Below are 21,513 nucleotides of genomic sequence, written 5' to 3'. Positions count from 1 at the left end.
CCGCGCACGAGCATCACGCTCGGCGCCGGGGCCTCCCGCCGCAGTGCCTGACGGGAGGAGCGTACAGGAAGCACCCCAGCAGGGAAACCCCCGCCCGGCCACGAACTGGAGGAGCCAAACACGCGAGACATCAAGCTTTACAGCAAGTTTTAATATCCAAAAAATCCAGTCCATTACACACATCGAAAACTGTGGGAAGTGCACACAGAGACATGAAACTTCCCATTCTTACCATCTTTGCAAACAATTTCAGAATATTAACACATTAAAAAAAATACAAGATATTTTACATTTATCAAACTCCATTTAAAGGAGCTTTACACTGAAGATTATGCAGCATTTTATTTTACACCTGTTACCATGTACAGTTTAACAGTGACATAAACAGTCTCAGCTGATAAACACCTTGAACATTTTCCCCTGCATATAAACTAAATAAAACAATGATCAAATTCTAAAAGACACAACTATCCCCGTGGATTACAGTACAAGTGGCAGAGAATTCTAAAAACTCATAAATGGGACTGCAGGTGAAACACTTCTAACACAAGATTATTTTGCTTCCAACTCTTAATGTGACCGTTGCAATTTGAAAGCAGAAAGCTCTGGATAAACCCCAGGGTCTTCTAGATGAGAAATAAAAGCACATCACTGTATTATACCATGTGTAAAAACATTTCCAGAGAACATACAAAAATGGCACCTGTGACAACATGGAGTGGCAAAGAAAAAAACCACCAGAACACAGGATATTGACACTCAATCATAAATAAAGAGTTCCATTGCTTATTTTTGAAAAACAGACTGTGTAAGGGGCAGTAACTGGGTAGTATTACAGATGGATATGCTACTCAGCATCAGCTTAACTGACATTCACCTAATCTCTGTCTTATTTCAAGAAGCTTGAAAATCAAGTAAATTACTAATCATATTCTACCTAAAATAAGAAAAGCAGGTTGAAAGCAAAGAATAACAAATTTTCTCAAAAATTAAATGGTACAATATGGAAACTAAAGCATGGTGTTGTTTTTTTTTTTTTAATTTTAGCCACACAAGGACTTTTATTTTTAAATTATTTGTTGAACAGCAGTGTTTCATCTTTAAACACATCTTCCTTGGAATAGGGTAGAACTCTGACAGTTCATGCACTTTTAGAAATGCAGAGTTCAAAGAAGAGTAGTTTAAGCCAAACTTAAACACTTCTGTAGACCAGTAGCCTCTGCTTTCAAACAGGATTCTGAGCAGAAAGGGGCACAATACTGAAACATACACAAGCATGTGCCCTCTTATGTGTTGTTGAAAATATTTTTTAAAAAGACTGTTTTCCCTCCTTGCAAATTTTCAGTTTAGGAATAAAGGCACAAATATCTGGCCTTGATTAGAAAAACTGAAAAGCCAGTAACAGATCAATTGCAGAGATGTGATTAGGACATTACCATGAAAGACAGGACAAAAAAATAATTGGAAACAAACAAGCTACTGACCAGTGTTTTTATAGCCAAATTTGAAAAAAAAAAAAAAATCAGCCATCATCATAATGGATTTATATTTTCAACATATTTTTGAAAATGCATCCAGATGGCACTTAAGGTAATCAACATGTCACAAAATACCTAACACGACACCTCATCTCAGACTAGTGACTGTTAATTAAGGTTTTTCTCATGTACTTAACTTCAAAGTGACATGAGATTGTATGTGACATGACAGCCTCTTGTATAGTATCCTGACTTGTCTTTAAATATTCACCTAATCCACATCTGTTAGGAAAAAACCCCACATTAGTAGCAGGAACCAAGAAGTTACAAGGAAATTGTATACCATTTGGGTTGCATATCCTGGCTCAGGTGGAAGTAATTAGTTTATAAAACATATTTACATGTAACTGCACTGGACCTGTTCTGACAGGTATTTTTATGTTGTACTACCTATATACGGCATGGATAACTCAGCTATGTTCATCAACTTTAAAAGTTCTGGCCTAAACAGTAAGAAGATGACTCAAAATCAGTGTATTTCAAGAAGGCAAAGCATCTAATACATTTCAGCTGCAACACTAAGATCAATCAAGAGCAGTGTTTTCCTGAACTGAGGTTAACATACTGCTTCTCTGTGATATTCTGCTTTTTCTTCACTCAGTATTCTGCTTTCACATAGTATTTCAAATTTTCTATAGGTTCTGGTTTTTGATTAAGCCTTTAACAGTGGTACAGCCAAAGATCAGAATTTGTATAATATCCTATTTCACTTCACAGAAAATATCCTGTTTCAGTTTCACAGAAAATGCTCTAACAGTTCTGGTGACTATTTTATTTGTCAAGAATAATTTTACCAGTTCCTAACTATTTCATAATTTAAGTATACATTTACAAATACTTCTCTAAAAGTGACACAGCTAGTATAGTAAGCACCTCCATGCATTCCTAATATCATCAAGTAGAAAAAAAAAGCATTATCAATCTATGAAAAATGAGGCAGCATTAGCAGAGAATTAGCCTAGTTATGGCAAACATTAAATTTTGTTCTCAAGAAAACACTTTTGCTTTTATATTTAATGCATTCCAAAGCACGAAGACAGTGCATGTGAACATTTAATCTTTTGCAAGTGTATTACGAATATGCACGGCATAGTATACGTCTGAATAGCAACAGAGATATTAAGAAAATAGACACTATCTATATCCTCTTAGGAACAAGAAGGCACCACTGATTTGAGGTTGTCCATGCATCACCAGTTGATTTTATTCTCATTTCTAGCTTTCAAGCCAACATCATTTTCTAATTAACCTATTCAGATCACTACTGTTCTGGTTTTCTCACCACAAACAACACGCATTCATAGTAGTATTTCATCATGGAGAGTTCATTCACAGTGTAAGTTGACAGTACAGATTCTTTCTCCACCTGAAAACAAAGCAGCAGTTTTCAAGACAGCTTCTGTACAGGAACTATACAAGAAAATGCTCTATGGTTATTAAATTATGAGGCTCATCTATACACTTCTTATGAAATGAGAAAAGCAGATAATTTGTAACATATATAACACTCCCAGAAGTCATCAATATATGCTATTATATTGAATTACATTTACAGTGGTTTATTCAAAGCAGTTTGTCTGATTCATAACAATACTGCTTACTGCAAACTACAGCACCTTCTTACCTCTATGTGGAATCCATATTGCAGGATAACATTTTTTATATCCTCGTAACTTAATTCTATGGAAAGTTCATTTCCCAGGTTTTCAAAATGGTAAAGGAGAGGACCTAAAGTATTAAGATACAACAGAAATGGCTATCAAAAAGACAAAATATGTGTAAAAATCAAAAGTACATACTGATAGTGCAACAAACACTTATATCCAGATTCACATACTCTAAAATAGGGAGGGTTCCCTGCCCAGGGATGGTTGGACCTAGATCATATTTAAAATCCCTTCCAAGCCAAACCATTCTATGATTCTATGAATACTGACAATGACAAAAGAACACATTGCTCTTACTTGAATATGACTCTTACAATGAATTTCAGAATCAATGCATAATGAAAACTAATTTCTTTAGCTTTTATTCAACAATTTGCAACATTTCCTACCAGATTTTGTTTTCTGTATCTTAAAATTTCTTCAGTGAAGCATCGCTGCTGTGTCTATAGCTCAGAATATAAAAGTCTGCCTAGCAGATTGACCAGTGACTGATCAATTTTTACTATGCATAATGTTTAATGTCTGTGTCTTGTCTAACATTCCTTCAACACGGAAGACTCCAATCAAATCTCATTCTCAAAACTTCTGCTTCGCAGCAGAGTACCACTTAAGACATTGGGGGGGAAAAAAAAGAAAAAAAAAAGAAAAAAAAAAAAAGGATGTATTTTAAAGTTCTGTTTTCTCAGAAAAATAGCAAAAGACAACACAGAATACTACATTCGTCATAAAAACAAATGTTTGACGTATGAGTGCAAAACCTGCCACTGGCAAGATTTACTTGCCTATTTAAAAATCAGTGTTGACTTGATTGTGAGTAGTAAACATTTGAACATATTTTGAATGCTTCTGAGATAATTTCCAAGCCCTCTGTTTTTCTAGCCGTATAGTTTACTGCATAGAGACAATTATTCACACACACTTTTCAAGTATACTATCAAAAATAAGTCAAAAAGAGCAACTGGTCACACTTGCCTACATTTATCCATATTCCTCCAGGCTTTAGTATTTTCCATATAGTATCAATATAATCAATAACATTATGTGCTGTATCTATGAAAAAGCAAGTTGCTACACAGTCCCACGTATCTGCACGAAAAGAGCAAAGTATAGAGAGATTAATTTCAATGCTTTTAACCCTATAAAAGTTCGTCAATTAACCCTGGTATTTGTTGATATCATCAGAATCACCTTCAACTAACAGCTGAAGGCTCAGAATTTTGTTTGCAAGTAAATAAAGTATTTAAATTTACATTAAAAACTGTTAACTTTGGGTTCATTTGACTTGTATTCATGTGTCTATATGTACACATATACACACTACAATATTACATATACTAATTCACTTAACAAAACTGTTCACACAGTATATAAAATTATATATGCTATATACCATAAAATGTAAGTATTGTAATATATTTTATGTAAATGAAAGCCCTAGTGCGCTATTACTCACCTGTCCTATGGATTTCATTATGAAAACTTAAAAATACAACTGCAAAAATCCCCAGTCATTTTAGGCCTCGCTAGTTAGTATCTAGAACAATACAAGTCTCCACACTGAAGTGTACTTTCACAAGTCACTTAGCTTTAAAACATTTTAGTCAGTGTTTGAATATGTCCCCAGCTGTTTTTAACTAGTCAATTCAACAAGCAGGAATTTTTGAAATCTACCTTTTAAAGCATGAGTCTCCCTGTTTTTTTCTCTAAACAGGTATTCTTGAAATAGCAAAAGTTTTAAGTTCTGTAAATAAATAACATTAGAAGTGTTTTTTATGCCAGTCTTGGATGTTCTACTGTTAAAGATAGAATCTTCAGAAGATTAAGCAGCTGTGGGGAAGGTTCCTGTACGATCTGTTAGACAAGGAGGCGTCCACATATTCTATAAATGGAAGAAAAGAAAAGCTGATTTGGAGTAAGAAACAGACCTATTGATACAGCTGGAGAAATATTCTGAGCAAGAGAATCTTGCTACAGCTAGTTCTTTATACTTAATACTGGCAGATACACTTCCATTCTCTTTATAATCTGTCCCAGATACTCTGAAAGGATGTGAAGTTACATGGATAGCCTAGTAGTTTGCATTTACTCACTGCACTCAGAATATATCTCCTGAAAATCCCCTGCTGTCATAGAGAAGTTTGAACCAGAAGGAAGACTGTGAGGATCAACATCTGGGAAATAAATTGGTCGTATCTGATCAGCAGATCTTCTGTTATTGCTAAATTGATGAATCCAGGGATAAAGCTTACATGAATTAATTTGAGAGCATCTGGAAAATACAAAAACCAGCAAAATTTGTTTCAACTAATTGCTTACCTATAATCTAGAAATATACAAGTTGAAGTTCTTGTAACAGCTCCACATTTGCCAAAGACTTATTCTAGTTCACAACACTTTGGACCGCCCATAGTAACAAACTGATCAAAAAACCAACTTTATTTCGACACAAAACCACTACTACAATGTAACTGCCATTTTTAGTTTTAGAATTTTCTTTTATGACTTCTTACAATTTTCTCCAACTTATTTCTCTGCTGAGAAGAAAACACATACATTTATTTTGTAAGATTAATTAAACTTATGATTTGCTAATTCCATAAAGATGAGATTTGCTGGATCATCTCTCTTTCCATTAAAAAAACAGCAGCAAAAACCATAAAAACAATAAACAAACAAAACCTAGTAACATTACTTCCATGATTTTTTTTAGAAATCTTTATCGTTCCAGACTTTTCTGAACCATAATCATAGGAAGTTTTGAAGCACAGCTAAACAAAAGCATTTTTCAGACGCTGAGAAGATGCTTTAAGAATCAAAAATATAAACAAGCACCATTTTGCAAACCATAATTATATTAAATTTAAGTTCGTAGTGATTTGAAGTTTGTAACACCTCTGCACAAGATTTGCAATCGTGCTAAGTAAAGATGCTGTAAAGCAGTTTCTGGATTGACATGACTAACTAAACTCATTTTAAAAAGTGATAAAACACAGCATTTAAGTATAACAGGAAGCTTTTCCCACCATCCTGTAAAATTAGTTTGTAACTAAAAAAATGAAAAACCGTTTTCTTTCAAAGACAGCAGAGAACATATCTGTCCCACAAAATACATATCAACAAGCATTTCATAAACTGCAAGCAATCTATTGGGTCATATACAAAGTGCACTCTTTTGGCTGGTGATTAGAATATATTTGTGATAAAGTGTTTGAAATAATATTTGTTACCTTCTCCATGTCATAGCTCTATTTCATTTTATCAGTTAAAAACTAAAACTTGAGCAGCAAGTTCATCAATTATACAGCGTTCAACTACGTTCTTCATATATAAATAAATATCAGATATATGCAGTTGGTTAAAAAAAGTGAATCCAAGACCAAACAACAAAAAAAACCCCTAACCACTACAAAAGCAATTAAAAAAAGAGATTAGAAGGGTGTTCGTGTTCACATAGACTTTGAACTAGTTCAAATTTAATAGAAAATAGCAATCTCTTTTCATACTCAAGCCTGAAAACCTCCATTTCCAGTTTCAACAATTTTTATTTCAAAACCAAGTACTCCAGTCCTTGGCAATTCCATTCTTATAACAAAAGATGTGTAATATGCATTCCATTATAAAAATTATATGCATTCCATTATAAAAATCTAACATACATAAGTGTGACACACTTCATTACTTTCCATAGGGGTGGGCTATTCATGGTTCAGCATTCAGCTGGAAAGACAGTTCTGGAAAAAATGGGTAGGTCAAATCTCACTTCTCACCGCTGGTATACAGGTAAAAATATAACTGTTTTCATCCTAAGGGATTCATGGACATGCAACAAACACAACTAGCAGTCTTCTCCAAGTGTCAAGATTTATCTAAAATTATATTCTTTCCATAAAGTAAAGAAGAAAAACAAACCATGTAAGAACCTTACGCATACAAAAGAAAGCAGAATTTCCCATACAAGCACTGAAGCAACCTTGGAGCCACTGCAGTTTAACTAGTCTAGGGTCACTTTATTCTCAAATTAGTTTCCTCAACAGAGTACCAATCTCTAAATAATTTCATATATTTACAATGGCCACAGTTACACTGTGACACACACTCTACACACCATACCATGCAACTTTATCCACTGTAACAGAAGTTCATGATTTCAGAGATATGAGAAGTTTTTTTAAAATGCGTGAAAATCAGCAAATACTACTTTGCACACAGAAACATTAAGCCAGTGTACCACATCTAGGAGTCTAATGTAGCAATGCTTGACATTCAAAACAGTACTTCATCTTCCTAAATATAAACCACCATCAGAGAAACAAGGTAAAGCTGTAAGCTGTAAAACAGTAAGCATATATGAGCAAAATCCTCATGCTTATATCAACTAAAAACAAGTATAAATTAAATTGAGACTATAGTTAAAAACTTATTGCCAAATTCTTTTTTATGACCATCTTCTTGAGGTATAATCTTCAGCTTATATTGATCATTGCTGTTTCTTCCAGTTTCAGAAAAGCAAACGTGCATTTCAGAAGGCTAACCGAGAACAGTCACTTAAGACTAAACTGAAAGAATCTTCAACTCCCTAAAACCTTCATAACAGAGACATCAAGCCCACAATTACATCTGGCAGAAAGGAATGCTTGGACTTTAACTACTTGACTGCTGCTCCGTCATGCTAGCAGTATTCTCTTCCTAACAACTTGTCCAGCAAAGATGAAGACAACAGCAGTTGCACAACACTCAAATTTGCTGTCCAGAATCTCATACTGTTAGCAAGTTTAATGCATCTACACCTTTTGGCTAAATATCCTACATAAACAGGAAAAACTACATGAGCATTTGCTGGGGGTTAAGTTTGTTCCTTCTTTCTCCAAAGAATCTTTTCCCCTTAAGTTACCAAAGAGACCAAGTGTCAGATACTTGAGAGTACTTAACCGAAACAAAAAGGTGGACAAAGTTTAAAGAAGAGATAGACGCAGGTAAAAGACAGAGCTTGAGGCAGCTGGGGGCTGTTCTTTTTTCCCTGGGCTGTTCTTTTTTCAGCGTTCAGGGAGAGAGAATGGCTGGACTGTTGCTGGCTAGAGGAGTTTCACTGTGGCCAAAGAGATCCAGTCCTAAGAAATCTACTATCACCGGTTCAGCCTGAATCCTGAGCCTTCTCCACCACCCGCGGGGGCAGGGCCAGCCCTGCCTCGCCTTCGGCTTCTTCGGCACTGCTCCTCTTACCACAGTGAAAGCGTAAGACTCTTAATCCCAGGGTCCTGGGTTCGAGCCCCACACTGGGCGCCAAAATCTGCCTTGGTTTGGGAAGACAAGTATTTGCCAGGTAAAAGCTGGAGTTTCCTTTGGAATGGAGAATGTAAACCACCTCTTTTTTTTTTCTAATTATAAATTTACAATCAGAGGCTCTTAGGCAAAGATTTGGGAACAGGAATAGCAGTTCTTTACTAGTATGTATTACAAAGCAAACAAAAAAACCCCCAAACAACTATAGCACTAATAACAAAAGAAAACAGTACCAAGAACTTTGAGGGGTTTGTTTCACAGAACCCAGGGCAGTTTGGTCTTGGTGCCCCTGCAGGATCCTCAGAGCACCAAGCTGAAACAGTGGACAAGTCCCGGGCTGGTAGCTGGGATGGCAGGGTGTCTCGGAAGGCAGGGGCAGGATGTCCCAGCAGCGCAGGGGGTGCAGGGTCACTCTGTAGCAACAGGAGCAGAGCCGAAGAAGCCGAAGGCGAGGCAGGGCCGGCCCAGCTCCCGCGGGTGGAAGAGAAAACTCAGGATTCAGGCTGAACCGGTGATAGTAGATTTCCCAGGACTGGATCCCTTCGGCCACAGTGAAACTCTTCCAGCCAGCAACAGCCGTTCCCTCCCAGAAAAAGAAGAGCCCGCAACTGACTCAAGCTCTGTCTTTTACCTGCCTTATCTCCCCCTTCCAACTTTGTCCACCCTTTTGTTTCGGTTAAGTACTCTCAAGTATCTAACACTTGGTCTCTTTGTTAACTTCTGGGGAAAAAATTCTTTAGAGAAAGAAGGAATAAACTTAACCCCCAACAGCACTAGATGCTAAAATTACTACCATTAGTAAAGCATGAATCTTTAGAATTATCTCACAAATGGGTGAAGACTTTTTATTTAAGGAAGCATGTCATCAGAGGGTAGGGGTGAAGCTAACTAACCTCTGACACCTGACCAGTTCTCCAAAATATGAGAAATGAATGCTTTTATGCTGCTTTGAAGTTCCAAAGCATGACAGGAATATGGCTTCCTTTTAGTAGCTAAAAGGCATCAATCAGAACAATTGATAAACGATTTCACCACCAAATGAGTCACTTGAGAATAGAAAAAAAAAAAGAATAAATTAAGTTCCAGTAAACATCTATTATCACACGGAGCACTACTGCTATATGCAGATATGCAGTGGGCATCATGCAGTGTTTTCCCCTTGTTTTTGAACAGTAAGCTGTATGAGATGCAAGAGCATCACAGTGCACTGTGGACAATCAGTCTATAAAACAGTCTCCAAAACAATATGGTAATACAGAAAAAAGGGCCAAGAGTTTAGGTATTTTCAACAAAGGTGTATCATTTCAAACTGAAGAACTGTCAAATTCTGCTCTGTGAACTTGGCACTAACCACCCTCAAAAATAACACACTCCAGACTTCTTTCAATACTTGCCCACCTGTAGCCTTCCCACTCTCTTTCTTAAAAGAACAGTTGCATGTGCTGCCTGTTTTCTTCTCTAACAAGGTCGTTTTGAAAACAGTAATTCCAATGCAAATAGTAGAATATCAAATACAGAAATTTTAAGTAAAACCTTAACAAGGTCATTTTGAAAACAGTAATTCCAATGCAAGTAGCAGAATATCAAATACAGAAATTTTAAGTAAAGCCTGTAACGTGAAATTTACTACATTTACATTTATTTTTGGAGCATGATTGTGGAACTATTAACTCTTAGCCTCTTGCTTAGCACACTTCAGTGATTGTTTTTCATGTTAAAATTTTAGTATGGAACGTGATACTTTTTTTTTTAACAGATATCCTGTTAATAATCACCACCACTAAATACCATTTTTAGGTCATATTTACTAGTCCATATTCAGTAACAGTAAGATAGGCGTCCATTTTACAGAAACAGGTGACATAATGTGAAATAAATCATTAAACCTAATCAAAAATTTGCAGAAAGTCTGTTGTAGAATTTAGAGATTTTAAATCTCAAAACTTAACTTGAAAGCCGTGTTTCCTTTAATTTTAATGACCCAGATACAATACTTCCTTCCCTGTTTATCCCTAAGACCTTTTCCCTTAAAGCACTCTAAAAAGTGAGTATGTGTGGCTTGTACTATGACTTATAAATCTATTCTTGTGAGACATATATAATATTCAGACTTTTGTAATTTATAATTTTGCCTCTCTAAGATTTATTCAGCAAGTAAAACATAAGCTGTATACCTGTTGAGTACAAAGTTAGAAGAAAAGAGCATAAAGAGGCTCCATTCATTTCCTTGGCAAGCATAACCGAGCATAGCTATTTCCCACGCCAATCTACCTAGCCCAGCACCAGGTACCAGGATATTAACTTTGGAGAAATCCCTGCAACAGAACAAAAATAATAGTTAAGTCTTTATCTGATACCCCTTAACACAACTTAGAGGCCCAGCCAAACATTTTTCCCACCATACACTTAGATACTATGTTATGTCTCCCATATGACTTCACTTTTAAATGGAAACTGAGCCTGTTCTCATCAGATTGGTTAATTGTACAGTCAAAATAATTCACGGAAATTACTCAAAAGAACATATACAACCCTAATTCAGAATACAGAGCATAACTGCTATACACAATCTGTTTTCCTTAAAAGTTCTAGAGTTATCCAGCCAAAAATTTCAAGTTAATTGAAGAGTATTATCACATAGCACAATGTATTTTTCTTTAAGCCCCATTGATAATCAGAAAGCATTCTAGACATCTCTTTTGTTACCTTGCAAGAGAAAAATAAACAAAACTCCAAGCATTTTGAGACAAGAAACGAAAACATAAAATCTCCAAAATCTGATGAAGAACTCAGAATGTAAAAACTTTAAAGTAGTGACTGCTCCAGCAATGGTGGGTTCTTCATATGCTGCTCACTGGTTTCCCCAAACTATTCTAAGTGACATTTCCTAACTCAATGTACATTGCAGCTCTCTAACCATCTACCCATAACTAGGCATCAAGCTGAAGACAACCAGAAAACATTCAGCAGTGTGTTCACTAAAATACCTAAAAAATCTCTCCCAAGTGCAGCAACTAACAAATAGAACTAAGAATCTCAAAATTTGCTCCTCTTTGAGGCAGAAAAAGGCAACATACACATATCCTAACCATCACACTTCCACCACAACGAAATCAAACCTTTACTCATAAAACAGAAACCACTCCCATGCCAAACTGAAGATACTTAGTCTAAAAAGAAATAATTTTTCAGTTTCCAGTTATAAACTTCAAGAGTTCACAATTTCATACACCAGAGTATGAATATTCACACACCTCCCCACTGTTTGGTGTATCACCTTCAGAGGCAAAAAATACATCAACAGAAGGAGGCCATGATCAGCAGTCCCAAAGCAAATGAGTCACCAAAACACAAAACCTTTGACTACTTAAAAATTCAGAATGCCAAAAACGGTTCAAAAGAGTAAGGATGCTGCACAAGCATGAAGATGATTAAAGGAGTTAAATCCCAAAAGCTGTACATTTCTGAATACTGTTACCCAGAACCAAAAGGAACTATTCTTTTCTAAAGGCCACACAATTTAACAAAGCAGTTTTAACAGTGCCTTTTGAGTTTTGATTTGATCATCTAGTTAGTGAAGTCTCTGAAATGGAAAATCATTCATTTCCATTCCATTATACATCCAGCCTCTTTTTCTGACTTAACAAGAAGCTGGAAATCAAGACTTCCTTATTACTTAAGAGCACTCCTGTGAAACAACGGTTCTTATTACCTCTCTTCTACAAGGGAAACCAGAAGAAAGCTAGCACAAAGTTCTACTGAAAAAAAACAAAACAAAACAAAACAAAACAAAACAAAACAAAAAAACTTCAGGAGAAAACTACATGCTCAATATGAAATTTCTGAAAACAGGGAACCAGAAGAAAGAAAAAGAAAATGTGCCTTCTGGTAGAAGATAGAAAAGCTTCTACCTTACAGCTCTTCCTATTCAAAATGGTACACCATTAATCCAAATGGATTGTCTAACCTAATCTATTTCTCAATTTCTTTACAATTTCACTTTATTTATGAAATATTTAGACTAGCTCTACACAGATTTTAGCACCCCCATGTGGACACTTCTATAATAAATGGGATGAAAAGCCATAAACCACTTTCAAGATGGCAACAAACACACTAATTAGAAGAAAGGTCTTTTCTTAAAGCCACTTAGTAGCTAATAGTTATGCAGGTATGTTCACATTTTGAAACCTGCACCTTTACACACCCTGAAACAAGATAAAGCCTTTAACAGTCAAGTCAGTTGATTTTAAATTGCCCGTAGCCGTCTTAAACCTTTTCATTCACATATAAAGTTTTTGTACTTCTAGACTGATTTTCCCAATTCTCTCTTAGTAAATAGCCTTCTATCCTCTTTTTCTAGTGCAGACTTAACTACACTTTTGTTTGCACCTTTATTAAGGGATTAAAGTCTGGAAATTTGTCAGCAAATTAATTTCTCTCCCTATTCTTCATATCAGTTGTGGGAGAATGCTCCTGGCCACCAACTTCATTTCAGCAACAGAGCACAGCTAATGAAATACAGTATCATCAAATCTCAGTCCACTAACATTGACACTAACCTTCCAAGAGCATATTTTTGAATTTATAGTCCGAGAAATTAGGTATGTGGCAAACTTACTGCATAGTAAGTGGTGACTGTTGATCGTGACCCCTAATTAAAAAAAAAATTGTCTAACACCTTTTTCAAGACTTGAAAATGAACAGTTTGTGACAAACTGTTAATTCATTATGTTGAATTTTGAATCCTTGTAATAGCTAAAAATCTTTAATTGCACAGAAATTGCTTTTTTTAATGGCTACAATCCTTCAAGAGGCTAGAAAAACCAGCTTTTCTCTGGTGGTTATGTGATTTCAGCAGTTATAAACTTAACTTAAAAAAAACAAAAAAAAAAACAAAAAAAAACCAAAAAAAAAAACCCAACAATTGAGGTAACACAATAACCCAAAGTGATTGGCAAGCAAAGTAGTCTTGAACCAGCCTACAAGGACAGGATTTCTAGACACACATCCCAGCAGGGGTTAGGAACATAAATAAGTATCCGACAAGTACCCACTGAATACCTGTGGGCCAAAAGGGAAGCAGCATCAGTCTATTAATCTGACAGGTTTGGAGAAAGCTGCTGGCCAAGCAGTGGAGAAGAGGGCTGCACCATACTATTTAGTTCAACTACTGAAATTGCAGATGTCTCTTAAACAAGACTGGAGAAATAGCAGAAACAAATCTGTCACGCCCTTATCACACTGCATGTTTCAGTGTGATATATTTTCAGCTTTAGAGGACTATTGATATTAATGAAGACTTTAACTTTTTTTAAAGATACCATTTTTAAAAAGGGGAAATTAAACATGATAAAAATGGAGACTTATTTCATGTCTATTGTGTTGTAATAAAAAGTAATGGTGCTGAAGGGGTAAACATGCTCAACAAAAGAAAAATGAGTGTGTCTGATCAAACACAAACCTCATTTGCATAAACTAAGCACTGCAGTTCAACTAATAAATACATATTCCACACTGAGATGAGGGCTTCTGATCAGTGGAAATACCAGCATAGGAACACACTGTGGGACTCCTTTCCTAGTGTTGATGAGGTCTGTAAATTTAGATCATAAACAAAACCAATTCTTAGTATCCCGTATTTTGTTATTTCACTTCAATCACATTGTCAGTGACTTTTTTTAAAGACAAATGCTAAACAGCACAATCAATTGAGGTGCAATTCTCCAAATTTGGCAGTTAAGTTTTATATACTTTCATTAAAGACTTGCAAAGCACTCAGTGATGCAGTAACACTGACAAAATATTTGCTCTTAAATCCAATGCTTAAAGCGAAGTTTAGGCTAAGTACAAAGACCTGCAAGGACAGATGTTTTTCATATAAAGTCAAATAAAATTCAAATAAAGCAGAAATTTCAACTTCACTATAAATGTGACTGAGCACACTCAAGAAGTATGGTCAAGCTTGGGCTCAGAACTAATAAGCTGTTTTTCAAATCAAAAGGAAACTAAGCTCTTGTGATTTCTTTTGGGATGTTCTGTCAGCATCTTGGAAAATACATTGACTGCTGCACAGCACAACAGATAAATTTCAAGTTACAGCTCATTCTAGAGGCCTAGTTTATGACAAAACTGGAAAAAATACCTAAGTATATTGGTTTTGGCCAAGGAATGATAATTAACAAAAAAGTTAATTATTTCATTGATTTCTTTTGGACAATAAGCTGATGATCTTTACATCATTTCACATAAGCAGGAAGAGCAACACTTAAGCAGGAAGAGCAACACTAGAAGTGAAAGGAAACCAAGATGACTGAAAACAAGGGGAATCAAAAAAACCCTTATGATACTTCCCAATAAAAATGCTTCAATAAATACACTGATAAAGAAATAAAAACATATCTACATTTTACTATTTTCTCCTACAGCAAGGAGGTTCATTCTAATCCAAGAAATCCAAGACATTTAAATATTACAGAGCTCCTGCAAGCTGAAACACAAATTCCAACCTAAATAATGCAAGAAATCTATCGCCTCTTCAGGAAGACCTGATCTCATGGAATTTACTTAAAACTGCTTTGTTGACTTTGCTAACAGATTCTGTGTTAAGGTGCTAAGCAGAAAGAGGCAGAAACTGTTTTTGCCATTTATTTTATTTTTAGATGACAGCCTCATCAGAAGACTAGGCTAAAACACATGATAACACATGCTAAGTAGGACCTACTAAATAACTATTCTGATTTACAGCTGCTTTCAACCATTGCCTGTATGACTTCTACTTCCCAAAGAGCAAGCATACACAACACTTCACTGTTTTTCCTGCTGTTTACATACCAACTGAACCCATACGCAACAACTGTGCAAACTGCAACACTACAAGGTGTGTATGCACAGAGTGAAACATACTTTAGTAGTTCCAAAAATTTAAACTCCATTTTCACATGATTCTGATGCATGGAATTAATAATGTCAACAAATTATTTTAACTAGAAACTGAATGTACCATTCCACTGAGTATTACAAACTTGATGAGTACTGCAATTCCTTTAACAAAGTAAAAGATGACTGGCACTGACAGTTTCAAATTTAAAATATTTATCATTTTCAACACAAAATACATTTAGGTAAAGTAGTTTTCATTTCACTTTCACCCAGTGCAGTTTTTCTCTAGCGCTTCCATTTCATCCTTTCAGGAGACTTTAGTGCTCTGTGCTACAAAAGGAAACTCTAAAGCAAGGCCAAGCTGCATTCTGAGGCTGACCTACAGGCTGTTTTCTTTCAGAGTCCACGGCCAGTCCTCTCCCACTATGAACAACAGGCAGAATAACTCATCGTGGTCAGTTCAGGCCCTGCCAATCCCTTCAAACTGAAACAACTTCTCCACTCCAAAATCACTGAATCACAGAGTACATTGAGCTAGAACAGACCTGTCAGGGTAAGAGAGTCCAGCTCCTGGCCCTATGCAGGACACTCCAAGAGTCACACCATGTGCCTAAAAATACTGCCTGAACACTTCGAGAACTCAGACAGGCTTGGTGCTGTGATCAACTCCCTGAAGAGCCTGTTCCAGTGCTCAGCAACCCTCTGGGAGAAAGTTCACACGCAGATAGAACATTTTTAAAGGTGTATGTATCTTTAGGTAAATCAGTTCAAGGCAAAATAGAAACCGTCTACATTCCATGTTCTCCCACCACAAACGGCCTTCACTAATGAAACTGAACGATGACTAGTGGAAAAGACTTTTCAAACTCGCACAAGGGCATTATTAACAATTACAGCGAGAGAAAAAACACCCTAATAATACCCTACTACATCAAACCTAAGTCGTGGCCTGTTACCTGTATGAATAAAAATTCTCAAATTTTCCCACTGCAAGACTACTAAGTTTAAACTAAAATGTACTTTAGGATGCCTGGGTTGGTTAATTGAGACAACCAATAAACATGGAATTTTTATAGCACTATGACTTTCTGCGACTTTACCAGTATGCTTCCACCTAAATTACCCCACCTAAATTACCTAAAACTCCTACATCAGTGACTATTTTGGCACTGTTAACAAGCCAATACTTACAAAATTACCCTCACACATGCAACTAAGTTTTTTTAAGAACTGTCTTAGAAGAGCTGTCTGAAAACAAGGTTAGAATTTACTAGTTTCAGAGTAAATTCTTAGTGCAATTAAGTGCAACTGCAGTAGAGGTTATGTCTTCCTCCTTCCATAATGAAGAGCCAAAGACTTACTTCCTGCTGTCACAGAGTCCTTCCTTTCACCTGCAGCAGACACAATCTGAGAATCCACTGACCTGCAAGCTTTACCTCACTAAGCACAACTAAGTTAACTTTCTGAAGTTTCTTACTTGAGAGGTTTACAGATACTGTTACACCCAGCTGCAGAACAACATAAAAATTATTACTGGTTTACCTGGTATTATTTGTGAAGCTTATGATTATACTCTTTTCCAACATCTTGTATTAGAAATAAAAACTTTCTTGATTGAAAAATAAATTCCACTGAGTTCACAAAAAATTCTCTATGTTTGAAACAAAGCTTTTCATTACTCCATAAATTGTTTCAGATTTGTGCAACAGTGTAAGTCCACATAAATATAAGTTTTAAGACACTATTACCATCTTTCTTTTGGAAAGTTCTTTATAATTTCACTAATAATTGGCTGGTAGCAGGAATCCCTCTCAGACTTTCCCTCTTCACTCCAGTCTCTCACAAATTGTTTCAATGTGGACTTTAATTTATCCATGTCAAACGTTGAAGCTGGTGTAATCTTCCCGCTTCCCTGAATAAAGTGGAGAGGAAAAAAAGTTAGTGGAAAACATGCCAAGTATCTGGAGTCTTGGGAAGGAAAGCAAATTATGAAGAGAAAAAAAGCCATGCTACAAGAACTGCTGGGAATATCAGCTGACAAAGCACTTCTCTTTCACTCCTGGGACCCAGGCTTAGATCCACCTTAATAACCCATACAAACTGAGTTTGTTGGCCTCTCTTTGGCATTCAAAAGTCCAGTTTTCACATCAAAAAACCAATACATAGCAAAGCACAATTGGTAGTCCTTATTCAGGAAAGGACTGGGGCTTAGCCAGTGCAGAGGCTGAACTGCTTACCCTGAAAAAAACATCCCTTTAGATACTGATAAGGCAAAAGTGAGAAGCTTATATTAGAACTGCTCATTACTGTATCTTGCCTGTATCCAAGGAGGACTTCTGTTTCCATCCCTGTCACTCCTTCAAGTCTTGGTGTCATTTTTTTTTTGATAGGAAGTAGGTCAAGTAGTAAAATGTGATTACAAATAACATTAAAAAGACTTACAATCTAGAATTCCAACCAACTTACAATGTTGTAACATATAAGAACCTACAATAAGACAGACAATATCACTTACATTCTATATAGTTAACAGAAAAAAAACCCTTTTAAAATGTAACCAGGGTAAAGCTATAACTCCAGAGTGAAAACAATAATTAGCCAGATTCACAGTTAGTTTTCTTAAGTGTAACTAACAGAACTAACAACAAACAGTTTCATTAAGCATCAGCTTTGCAAAATGTGAAAGACAAGAGTGACAAAAGTGTGAGCAAACAAGAAACGATAAAACAAGGAAGGCAAAAGAAAAGAAAGTTGGAGGTTTGAGGTATTAAAAACAAATGTAGAAAATCCCAAAAGCATATAAAATTTAATTTTGGAGCAAGAAAAAAGTCCATTTTAACATACATCTTCTCCATATTCCTTATTTTCAAACATATGAACACAGTCATTCACAATGGTTTGTAGTATTTCTTGATTATGATCAATGCACTTCCGAATCTTGTCAAGGTGAGGAAGAAATTGAGGAAGAAGATTCTGTTGGTTAGCTGGGAGAGACTTAAACTGCCTCTCTGTTCTGTTCACTCGTTCATGCATACTCGTTCTAAAAAGCAAAAGTTTAAAATATTTAGAAGCAATATACACACATGTAAAAAATTCACTCTGAGCAGTTCCAATTACAATTATTCATCTTTTTCACACACAGAAAGTGACCAGACTTCGTAGTTCCTTACCACAGAAAAAGTTTTCTAGAATTTTAATGAACAAGTTTTTTAGAATTTTTTAGGCAAAAAAAATTTTAAGCTCCAGTTCCACATTATTACTCTATTTAACACATTCCAGTGGACTCTTCCTTCCTCCTTACCATTTCATCATCAGCCACTCATCCAGAGCAGGTAATCAGTACCTTAACACATGGATCTATACAATTTAACAACCAACCATCTCCCAAGTTTGTTTCACAAATCCAATTTAAATTGAATTAATTTGAATTCAGTGGTAAGGTTTGGTTACAGAAATAACAAGATGTGGAGTGGGAACTGGGATCCTCAAAATCCATTGTTTTCAAGAGAACTGTAAAAGTCTCAGATGGACCATACCAGAGTTCTGGCAGCCACACCAAGATACTAAGCTACATTCTTTTCACAAGATATTCCTCATAAGTGCTGGGAACATGATCATGTGACTGATGAAAGCTAAAAATATTTTTCCATTCCTCCAGGATAAAAGTTTCACTAAAATGGTGACTTTTCTGAGATTCTGCTAGATTTGATTTCTGTCTAAACTGACAGAAGTATAGTTGCTAAGCACAGTCATGATGACTGTAGAGAGAGAATTCACTAAGAGATATTCATCCTGTGACCACAAATTATTTCAGCTGGTCAAGTCATACTGAAGTTTCCCAAATCTTGTGTCAATATACAGTAGCACAAAGCTGAAAAAACTAGCCATTATGAGAGACAGCTGCAATTGCTGGCACTTCAGTTACAACCTCTTTCTGGAAATCTGACCAGGTAATATCTTATTCACGTGTAACTGAGAAGGGCTTGTTCACTGCAATAGCTACAGTGGTTTAAAATTACAATCGAGGACAAGAAACAAGAGAAAAAATAAACTGAAGCTCTACATAAAGCATATCAGCTTAGCTCAGTAACATCTTCCTGAAAGTTTTATCATTAAAAAAAACCCCTTTGAACCTAGTTCTCCACACTTTTATGCTAAATTACAACGACCTAGCAGAAAAAATAATTCACTGAATTCAGAAAAACTACAAACAACAAAGTTATCTCTGTTTATGTTCAGAAGACAAGAAAGAGATCTGGACTCATCTGAGAGTGTATTACTGTCTTATTCATATAGATGTTTCCAAGTTAACTGGAATATCTGTATGAGCAAAGAAAAATTCCATTTATTAAGTACCATAATATGTAATTTCACCTAAATTTCTAATTATTTCTTTGAGACAGAGGTCATTTCATTGAATTTCTGTACTGGAAATTTGAGTCGCATCCTTTTCTTATGTTTTTACTGTAACAAGCATTCAAAAGCAACCCAAAGCGACAGTTCAGCACAAGACTGAGAAAGATATTCCCAGTTTCCAAGGCCTACGGGTACAATTATACCGCTAATATAAATAAATACAGGTTGGAAATGCATTAGTAGGAAATGGTAACTGGGCTACTAACTAGGTCTTTGATATGTCCAAACCGAATTAGAGAATCCACTTGGAAGAGACATCAGAGAGTCATTCTTACCAACCTCCTGCTCAAACACTTGTCCTGGAAGACAAATAAAACTTCCATGGAAAAACCTCAAACAGAAGAAATTATATAAATATCACTTACTCCTACCAAGAACCTCACTACCGTGTACCTATTACGCTTCTGCTACATCGACGAACAAGGGTCCAGCACGTAGTAAGGAGCCACATACTGGGGCTTCGTTAGCTGAAATACAAACCTGCTTCCCAAACCTAGAAACAGGAATCGGTTTACCAAAACACTGAAGAGGACTGGACTTTTCCAGCCAGGCTCCACTACCTGGCAATGTGAGTTGCTTCCTCGTCTACTAAACGGATTCAGTCCTGAAACTGTATGTGCCCACCACTGATGGCTCATTCCTATGAAGCCAGCAAACTCTGTTCTGACACAACAGATGTTATTAAAAATGGCATCCATTATCCCTAACAATAGGTCTTATATCTTCTGCAAAGCAAAACGTCTTTCAAGAATTACCACCCACAATCGAAACCCCACATTGCATTTCTCTGCCAGTAGGAGATACTATTGTTTTACAGGCCTTTACAATGTCTTAGAACATTCTATCTCTTAAGTGACCGCAAGACACCCTTTCCAGGTTTGATGCTGTCTTCTTTGCTTTCGAACTGACAGACATCAAGACGACTTTGCACGCACCCCAAAAAGAAAGCGGTGCAGAAGCCCCTTCCCGACCCGGGGCTCCGCAGGCCACCGCCAGCACAGCGCTGCGCACGGGGCGCGGACCGGGAGAGCGCACTGCTCCAGGCCCGCGGAGGCCGCTCGGGAGCCGAGGGCCTCCCGCAGGGCCCCACGCCCAGGCGGCAGGCCTCAATTACCCGTAATATCGGAACGCGTTGATGATCCTCCGAAAATGTTCCCGCTCCAGACGTTCCTCCTCCTCCACCGCTCTGGCCGATGCCGTCGTCAGCGCTCTCGGCTCCAGCGGCTGCCGCCTCCGCCGCTCGTCGCTCACCGGCGCCGCCCGTTCCGCCTCGGCCTCCGCGCCCATGCCGCTCGTGCTCTCTCCCGGCCACGGCAGCTGATCCCGCTCCTCCTCGCGGCCTCGCCGCAGCCCCCTGCGCATCACCTTGGCAGGCGGCTCCCTCTCGCCCTGGGGACGCGGCCTTGGCAGCAGCGCTTTCCGGGACACGGCGCACGTGGCCGACATACGCGCCCTCCTGCGCCCGCGGGCACAGCCGGCACGCACGCGCACCGCTAGCCCCGCGCAGGAAGTATCGCGAGAGGAGGGGGAGCGGGGGGGGGGTTTAGGGCAGGGCCGGGCATTCGCGCCCGGCAGGTGGGCCCTGCCCTCCCGAGCCGGTGTCAGGGGGACCGGGAGCAGCGCCCCATCCGCGCTCCCGAGCCCTTTGGTGTCACAGGGGCTGCTGCCTGTGGCGTGGTGCCCGTCCCCGCTGTGTGAAGCGGCACGGCGGGGCCGCCCGATGGCGGCAG

General features: G+C 37.4%; 1 protein-coding gene across 3 annotated transcripts; it reads right to left on the bottom strand.

Moving 5' to 3' along the window:
- Positions 1 to 130: 130 nt before the first annotated feature.
- On the bottom strand, positions 131 to 21,233 carry CARNMT1 (carnosine N-methyltransferase 1). Of its 3 annotated transcripts, none has more exons than XM_066181300.1 (8): positions 20,898 to 21,233; positions 18,212 to 18,407; positions 17,116 to 17,279; positions 10,660 to 10,800; positions 5,296 to 5,474; positions 4,178 to 4,291; positions 3,163 to 3,266; positions 131 to 2,904 (listed from the first exon to the last, which is right to left on the bottom strand). In XM_066181300.1, the coding sequence occupies exons 1-8, from the start codon at positions 21,227 to 21,229 to the stop codon at positions 2,800 to 2,802; spliced, it is 1,335 nt and encodes a 444-aa protein (XP_066037397.1). In that variant the 5' UTR covers positions 21,230 to 21,233; the 3' UTR covers positions 131 to 2,799. The 3 variants fall into 3 exon arrangements, 1 of the variants encoding a protein (XP_066037397.1); XR_010720501.1 differs by having other exon boundaries at positions 2,817 to 2,904; positions 4,182 to 4,291; XR_010720502.1 differs by lacking the exons at positions 131 to 2,904; positions 3,163 to 3,266 and adding an exon at positions 4,877 to 5,084 and having other exon boundaries at positions 4,213 to 4,291.
- Between the last annotated feature and the right edge of the window lie 280 nt (positions 21,234 to 21,513).

This window comes from Chamaea fasciata, unplaced genomic scaffold, assembly GCF_029207755.1.
Source record: "Chamaea fasciata isolate MVZ Bird 193981 ecotype frontalis unplaced genomic scaffold, bChaFas1.0.hap1 SCAF_4, whole genome shotgun sequence".
Classification (NCBI taxonomy): Eukaryota; Metazoa; Chordata; class Aves; order Passeriformes; family Sylviidae; genus Chamaea; species Chamaea fasciata.
Note: the sequence above shows the minus strand (reverse complement) of the source record. Positions and strands in the feature narration are given on the sequence as shown.

What these genes read in the sequence shown, in the direction of transcription:
- CARNMT1 (XM_066181300.1), bottom strand. Translation starts at nt 21,229, where the DNA reads ATGTCGGCCACGTGCGCCGTGTCCCGGAAAGCGCTGCTGCCAAGGCCG. An exon ending in TCTAACTTTGTACTCAACAG is followed by an intron (nt 5,475 to 10,659) that starts GTATACAGCTTA and finishes TGTATTTTCCAG; the next exon opens with ATGCTCTCAAATTAATTCAT. An exon ending in AGGAATATGGATAAATGTAG is followed by an intron (nt 3,267 to 4,177) that starts GCAAGTGTGACC and finishes TTAATACTTTAG; the next exon opens with GTCCTCTCCTTTACCATTTT.